This window comes from Populus euphratica, unplaced genomic scaffold, assembly GCF_000495115.2.
Source record: "Populus euphratica unplaced genomic scaffold, PopEup_1.0 scaffold793.1, whole genome shotgun sequence".
Taxonomy (NCBI): domain Eukaryota; kingdom Viridiplantae; phylum Streptophyta; class Magnoliopsida; order Malpighiales; family Salicaceae; genus Populus; species Populus euphratica.
This window is the reverse complement of record NW_011500656.1, coordinates 76599-85361: the sequence shown is the minus strand read 5'-3', so window position 1 is coordinate 85361 and position 8763 is coordinate 76599. Positions and strand designations below refer to the sequence as shown.

The window sequence follows — 8763 nt, the reverse complement described above, 5'->3', positions numbered from 1 at the left end:
CGGGTTATTTATTACTTCGACACTCCTGCACTTGGGAGAAGACATCAATCTTTTAGTCGTGTCACATATAAGCAAAAAGCTTAAAGGACCTTTTAGATCTAATTATAATTAGCTTATTCTGGTCGATCTAGTTGAGAGGAAAATATTAATGATAATTACTCAAAGATACTTTAAAAAATTATGATTCGGACTTGATAAAGGTATAGATCAGTTTATGCATTCAAGCACTGGGGTATACAAAGTTCATGAAAGTTTTTTGATGTGTTGCCCCTTTTTTAAAAAAAAAACCTAAAAACACTTATAAATGATGATGGGATTATGACTGTAATGTAATTTATCTGTCGATGGTCAATTTAATGTTAGGGTGTGTTTGTAATTTTCTAATAATATTAATAGTTTAAAGTATTTTTTTAAATATATTAAAATAAAAAAGTAAGATTATTTTAAAAATACTATTTCAAACGCAACCCTGAACTCAAGGAAACAACATGACTTCACGGACTACTCTGGTGTGCAAGGACAAGCTATGGAGCCCTTCCTCGATTTCTCAATAATCCAAAAAGAAACACAGTAAACTGTATATAGAAGTCCCACCACCATTTGTGCTATGTTTCTTTTTTTTTATTATTATTATTACTATTATTACTTATATAATATCCTCGAAATCTAATATAAAAATTTAAATTTAAATAATTTTTTATGACAAACAACCAATTTCAATCACAAAAATATTTTATTATTTTAAAAAAATCAGCAATTGCATACTTAAGTTTTGGTGATAATTTGTGACCCATTTGCATTCACAAAAGAATATAAAATAGTTATATGATTTTGACCAGGTTGAAATAATTAATCTTCATAAATTAAAAAAAATTACAATTAATAATAGTAATAATTATCATTATGATTTTTCTAAAATAATTGATTTTCCTAAAACAATTAATAATCATGATTTTTAACTAATTGCTAGTAATATTAATTGTTGTTGATATCATTGTTTTTAGAGATTAATTAGCATCACCATCATTTTTAATATAAATTATAAAATAAAAATTGTAAACTAATTCTTAATTAATAAATTTTAATGAGAAACTCAATTGATAATTGATAATTGACATATAGAATAATTAATAAGTGTTAGAATTAAAGTGATAGGGGGAGAATAAAATAAAATGCAAGATAAATATAAGCATGGAGATAGAGAAACAGGTGGATGAAGATAAAATATATTTGAATGAGTGATAAAAAAAAAAAAAAAAGAAGAAGCAAGAGAGCGTGAGTGAGAAGGAAAATGAAAAATAAAATAAAATAAAAAAGCACTAAACAAGACAAAAGTGAAGAGCAAGGTAGGTGTGTGCTGGGCTGCTCGTCTCTCTTAAGCAAGCTAGGCTTAAGGCCTATTCTTTTCTAAGAGAAAAATAAAAAACCTAAATAAGGAAATTTTAAAACCACAAACCTACCTGCAATATAAACAACTTTTTTAAGGTATAGTTGCAGATTTAGTTGTGATTATTTTTTAAAATAAATTTTATGTTAAAATATATTAAAATAATATTTTTTATTTTTTAACTATTTTTAAGATTAATACATCAAAACATATAAAACAATATTTTTAACAAAAAAAATTAATTTTTAAAAAATACAGTACAATTGAGAGTCCAAACTTTATCTTAAACAATGAATGCACGAACAGATGATGCAGCAAACCCTTCTAAAATGGTAAAATTACCATTCAATCATTTATTATTCATCTGCTTTGTTCGCTTAAAACATGTTTCTTATATTCCACCACTTTTGATGACTCGGTGTCAATTTTAGTGAGACATTAAAACATGAAATATAACATCAATAAACTTTCAATCGTGTCCATCAACCAATGGTAAGCATGTATCTCACGCCCAATTAGAGAAGGATATCAACAACAGTGAAGTTTGATTTTCCCATTCGATTTCCTTGCTTTTTTGCCCCAATGAATGGCGGTGTTTATGTCAGGGACTCCAAAGAATTTGGTTAGAGAGAGGAGATGCATCTTTTTATAGTGGAACATAGGTGTATGGTGGCCAAATGAAGGAGAACAACGGTTGGATTCACCATCATTAAGGAGAGAGAATAAAAAAAAGAGTTAGATTTAAGTATGACACGATCCATAGCTGATATGTGAACTTAATTTATTGGATGGTTTATATTATCTCTAATTTGTTTTTTTATTAATTTTAAATTGATAAATTTTTGTTTTTTATATAATATGAAATGATCGGGTTAGTTTATGAGTATCATGATTAATTCTCAGACCCATTGAATACTATACAAGCCTAATAAATAGATAAAGCATCGCGATAGTAATAAGTTTACATACAAATATTCGAACCTAGAATGTAAAGGTAAGAAATTTCTTGTTTGGGTCGCTAAACCATAAAATCTAAAAAATTCTACTTTCACCGAAAAATATTTTTCTTATAAAAAACTAATTTTTTACATGGTAGTTATGTTTTTATAAAAAATCATTATTTAATCAAGAAATATAATTTTTAATTTTTATTTTATCTTACCAGGAGAAAAACATGTTATGAAATATGATTTTCCTTTATAATGCTTATAAAGCAAAGTCATTAATATATATATATATATATATATATATATATATATATATATATATAGCTTTTTATAGTATGGATGTAAAGAAAAAAAAAAGAAAATATAGAAAGAAATAGACACAAAAGCATTCATGCTAGGACACAAAGCACATCAACAAGTAAATTATCACAAGAAAAAACAAGTCGAATCATATGAATCTTGTAGCTCGGACATGTATCACATTGTTACAAAATCAAGATCTTTTCAAGAGAAATCATTTTAATCATGACATTAAAGCATCTAACTTGGTTTATTTTATTTTATTTTTAAATGATTTGTAGGTCATAAGTGCCCGGAATCTCCCTATTTTCAGGTCACCTTTGAGGAGATGGAAGCACATCGAGTGAAAAAGAGACACCATGATGATCCCACGTTTTACTTGGATGCACATTTTATTCCAGCACCCTTCGCCTCCTCTAAAGTCAGCATGCGCAGGCAGAGATTTTCTATTTTATCTAACATACACGAAACAAGATCGATACACATTCAAAATACAAAATACGGAGTCCGGCCCATGTCTAATACAGCCCAGTAATATTAACCACCTCATTAACCATTTAACTAAAAGTATCTAACATCACACGTGGTGTTGGTGGCGCGTGGGGGTAACAGCTTGATTATAACTCTGTCGGTTGGCACTTGTTAGCTACTTCTAGACGTTAGTTGCTCGGTCAGCTCTACCTCGTTCTCTGCGCTTAATTTCTCTCTCCCTGGTTAACTAGCTAATCATCTCAGGTATGCAAACCTAATCCAATATTTTTATTTTCATTTTTTTGGTAATCACTTGATTCTTTCTGATTACACATAAATATCGAGTTCATTATTTTTTTGATGTTTTCTGATGAATTAATTAATTGTTGTCTTCTTTTTGTGATTACAAATAATCCCCCAAGTATCAAGAAATGCATGTTGATCAATTCTTTTCATGGGTTATTTCCACTTATTATATAGCCTGGTAATATGGGCGTTTCTTTAATTGTTCTTTACCTTGGAAATATGTTTTGAAGATTTGAGAGATTTGAAGATTTATGCATGACTGTAGACTAATCTATTCTAGAAATTCATGTTAACAGTTCAAGGATGAGCATCTAATGATTTTTTGTTGTGCTATGGGGATGGAGGGAGGGACCGCTGGAGGTCATGGACCTTAGGATTGCAAGATATGGCTAGGCTGGATGGAAATGATAATGCATATTGTCTTATCTTAACTATCCTTTAAAAACTTTCCTTTTCTGTGTATATAATTGCATTGTAATATATTGCATTATCTCTATAAGGTGTTGAAGGGAGCATTGATGATTTCTACAAACAAAAAGTGGCTGTGTTAGAATATGCTGCTAAGATTTTATATATATACCTCCTCAGTCAGGTCAACTTACATCTAGCTTGCACATTGTAAAACTTCACCATGTATCCTGGTGGTTACACTGCTGAGGTTACAAGCTTATCTCCTAAAGCAGAAGAGAAGGATGTGTACGAATTTTTTTCTCACTGTGGTGCTATTGAGCATGTTGAAATCATCAGGTAATATGCGTCAACTGAGCTTCTTGCTTGCAAATTATGAATTTACTCCTAATAGAAATTTCCATCAGAGTATATTTACAAATCATCAGTATATTTATGCCATTATATACTCAGAAAACTGATTAGTGAATGCTTCTTTTGTAAAAGGCCAAAAAATGAAATGCATATGTTTTTCCCTTTCAACTATGTGGGAATCAGTGATTGTGATAGATAGATTGATAATATTAATTTATGACATGTTTGGAGTCTAACTCCATCCCTAAAATAATTGCAATTCTTTTGCTGGAGGATTCCAATAATTGTCCTTTCCATTGAACCAACTTGGTATGTTTAAAGACCTCTAATGCAGTCTCTGAAATTGAATTGCTTCTTGAACAAAAATTGAAATTAAGGTTTGAATTCCTCATGTGTTTCTCATAAAAGCTTTTCCATTATTCAGTATTCATTCCTCTGCATTTCTTTATTTATTCGGTATTGTCAATTTCCATTATTTGGTAATCGTTCCTCTGCCTTTCTTTATTCATCTGATAATCTAGGAGTGTATTTTCCCACGCTTTTTCTCACAAAATATGAGGTTGAACATTACTATCTACAATCATGTAGGGTATTCTTAGTTGCTCACTTATTTTTCTATATTTAAGTATAAAATATTATGGAAAAGAGGCAGGCATTTGATGAGGTGTCAACATTATGTTCTGGTAACAATTAAAAATAACAGGAACTTGCTCATATCAAGAGATGAGTCAAAGGGTCATGATAGGCTAGTGTTGAATGCTATTCCTCTGTTTCTTGGATTGTTGTTCTCTTGCCTAGCAGCTTATGGTTCTGGAGCCTCCATTATGTTTGCACAATCAAATCACACACATCTATTCATTGTTATTTTCCATGGTCATAAACTGTTTTTGACTCAGGAATGCTTGCTCTGAAAACAGATCCGGCGAATATGCCTGTACCGCATATGTAACATTTAAAGATGCCTACGGTCTTCAAACGGCTATCCTGCTCAGTGCAAGTTTCTGCTCTCACTTCTGCCAAGAAAAATAGTTACTTGATATAGTTGGGAAAAAAAAAAGTTTGTGAGCCAGTTTGTTTAAGCTACCCCATAGTTATTTTCCTCATCAAGTTACTTTCTAAGACTTCAAGATGGGAAATTCAACTTTCCTCTGCTATTATTGTGATAAAGATTTTTTATTTTTTATTTTTTATTTTTTTATTTTTTTTACCAATGGATATGAGGACAATGCCACTCTACCCCTGTCTGAACTCTGAATAAGTTGGAAGTTTTGACCTCGAATAAGTTGGAAGTTTTGACCTCAAACAAGTTATCTCAATATCTTAATATTTGGATTTGAACAACCATCTCAAAGATGGCCTGACATAAGTTGGAAGTTCACAGTTCTGCTTCAAAGTATGACCTTATGTGGAATCTTAAATCTGAATGACCATTGAACTAGAAGTTCATCATTACCTCTTAAGAAAACGTTTTTGGATTGCTTCTATATTTTAATCACTTAAAACTGCTTATAATTCTCTTTTAATTGGTGTTTATGAGATCATCATTAGGATTTCAGCTAATGATTTCACATGCCTACTGATGGCAAATTGCTTGTTAGTTTTCCTTTTCTGAGAAAAAATCATTTTGTAGTCTACCTTTTAGCTAAAGTATAAACTTGAATGAATTTCTTTTTTCTTTTCGTATTGTATCGAACTTCAGCTTTCAGCTGAATGATCCAATAGCCATCATGATCACCTACTTGGTTCTTTGGCCTAGCTATCTGACATTTTCATAGTGGTTAATAGATTTATTTTGCACTAATTTTATTTTTTAGGGAGCCACCATTGTAGATCAACGTGTTTGCATAACACACTGGGGAACTTTTGTGGATGAATTTGATGCTTGGGGCAGTTCATCAAAGGATGAAGGAAACACCAGCTCAGCGGTAATATCTTTACTTGTGGTAGCATGCTGAGTGCTCTTTTTACTATCCCATTTATTTTGTATGCAAGTTTACAAATTCTTAAGCTCATCGGTTTAAGTTGAGTGTGGTAAAATTTATGTAATCTCGAAATTTGAAATATTTCTTCAAAAACTCAATAAGAGGTAAAGGATAGCTGTTTCCTCTTGCAACCTATTGGACAGAAAATCAAAGGTACAATACTATGTTTTGGATGTATCAACACTCGATACATCCAGAGTTCAACAAGCATGTTTTGGTCAATGTCCAGTTAAAGCATACCTGCAAATTACTAAGACAATACGATAGATATTAATTGCCTATATAAGCAACCTGACTGGGTGATTTAATAAAGCAATTGATGTTTATCATACAAGTGAAGAGGTTGAAGCGCGTCTCAATGATGCAACCAAGCCAAATCACATCTTTATATGGTCATGATACCCATGTATCTAAGAAGTCCTAAATTGGGTGCGTAGTTTTGGAATTGGATGCCACCACGCTGTCCAGCATGCTCTTCCTTGGATGCACTATCTATTATTTTTAACACTGATTGTGAACATTGCACCCTGCATAATAATTGCTCATAGAAAGTGAAATGACACGGTACCTAATAGTTTTCTATTAGTGTACCTTCCTTTTTGAACCAACTCATCTACATTCTTGGCAGGGAATTCCCTTCAACCAGTTTGTTTCTACTCCTGGAGAAGCAGTAACTGTTGCTCAGGAAGTTGTTAAAACAATGTTATCCAAGGGATACATTTTGGGAAAAGATGCAATGGTCAAGGCCAAAGCTTTTGACGAATCTCATCAAGTCTTGGCTACCGCAGCTGCCAAGGTGTCAGAGCTAAGCAATAGAATTGGGCTCACTGACAAGATTTATGCAGGAATGGAAACTGCAAAATGCGTGGATCAGAAGTACCATGTTTCAGAATTCACCAAATCAGCTGCATCAGTTACTGGTACGGCAGCTGTTTCTGCAGCAACGTTTACTGGGAAAACAGCTGTAGCAGCTGCTAATGCTGTAGTCAACAGCACCTACTTTGCCAAGGGAGCTCTTTGGGTTTCAGGTGTTTTGACACAGGCAGCCGAAGCTGCAGCTGATTTGGGCAAGAAAGCTAGCACATGAGTGAAGTTTTTCTTTCAAACAACATTAAGGGTCTTATACTTTTGTTCTTGTATAAAAATAAATATTAGTCCTTTTAGATGCAGCTACTCTTACACAGATTAGCTTCTAATGCTTTAATGAATAGCAGCTACTATGCTAAGGGAACCCTTTGTGTTCTTGGCCTTTTGACATGCGAAGTTTGTAAGTTGTTTTTTAGCTACTGGAGTTCAATGCCCAGGATTGTGCACAGTTTTGGACTTTAGGATCAAGATGCATCTTATGCATCATTGATGTTTATACCTGACATTTTCAGCTGTTGTTTTTTTTTTGTTTTTTAAATTATGGTGGTTGATATCACAATTCTTCAACTGCATGATTTAGATGGGCTGCTGTTGATATATCTTATTCATTGAAAGTCTTTTACATGCATTGCAACTTTATTAGAGGTTGTTTCTTTGGTAAATGGAAACTAAGCGGTAGGATGCAGATTGATTCTCTTGGATTCTTATGGTTGGCAGCTATGTGACGGTGCATTTTACAGCTTGCAGGATCTGAATATAGTTCCTTGACAAATAAATTGTCAAATCTCTTGAATAATTGACCTTCGTTTCTATATGCTTGGAGTTACGTTTATTTATAGTGATCATAAGCTGGGCAGTCATTCTTCCTGATTGTGTTATGATGCAATCTGGTTCCTTTCCGAGGACCACAAAGCAGAAACATCATTTATGCTGGTCGGTCAACCAAAGTTTTGAGCATTCAACGCCGCGGACTGGTCTTGCAAGGCAAGGTATACCGGAAAATCAGTTTCTCTGTACAATTGACTGCCACTAACATCCATGAATGTTAGATCTTGCCTGCCAAGTATTTTCAACATTAGTTCTTTGTATTGCGACCGTCGTATGAGCACAGCGGAGGAGGGTTGGCTAACTTCTAATCTTTCTAATGGCGTTTTCTTGTCTGCCAGCAACTTAATGATATCGTTCTTTACCCTACGAGAATGCGGACCCACTATGTCTCTCTTTAGTCCTCACAGCCTAATGGCTCCTTTAATCCGCCAAAAATTGTGCCTCAAGAGGCAACCTTTATCTTCTACCATCCATCATTAATGCCTCATTTTGCGAAACTTGCCCTAAAAAGCATGAATCATCTTCCAAAATGCCACCTATAAATACTAAATTAAGCTATACATTTTGCATCCCCTTAACCACTTTCCGAACCCAATAATTGAGTGATTATGGATGGAGAAATCTTACGCAAGGGCCCTTGTTTCTCACAATAAGACAAGCAGAACCATGGCCAATTAGTATATGGATCAGCGGGATTCTAGAGCCTTATTCAAAACGTTTCAACACATCGTGCATTTGGTGCCATTAGCCTCAACTTGATGGAATTGTTTTGAGGAACATTTATGGCACAGGCAGCTGATAAAAAGTAGTTTGTTCTCTTCTTGTGTTTCTTTTGCTCACTGATTGCCCTTTGCTTGTGACCAACCAAACTGAAGTCAACTTGATTAGACAGAGCTGTGTCATGCAGCCAGTG

General features: G+C 33.2%; 1 protein-coding gene across 3 annotated transcripts; it reads left to right on the top strand.

Moving 5' to 3' along the window:
- Positions 1-3258: 3258 nt before the first annotated feature.
- Positions 3259-7533, top strand: LOC105115877 (uncharacterized). 3 transcript variants are annotated; one of them, XM_011012944.1, is made up of 5 exons: positions 3259-3369; positions 3912-4158; positions 5091-5166; positions 5988-6098; positions 6784-7533. In XM_011012944.1, exons 2-5 carry the CDS (start codon positions 4043-4045, stop codon positions 7240-7242), a joined length of 762 nt encoding a protein of 253 aa, XP_011011246.1. In that variant the 5' UTR covers positions 3259-3369; positions 3912-4042; the 3' UTR covers positions 7243-7533. The 3 variants fall into 3 exon arrangements, with proteins under 3 accessions (XP_011011246.1, XP_011011245.1, XP_011011244.1); XM_011012943.1 differs by having other exon boundaries at positions 3260-3369; positions 4000-4158; XM_011012942.1 differs by having other exon boundaries at positions 3261-3369; positions 4004-4158.
- Positions 7534-8763: the final 1230 nt, after the last annotated feature.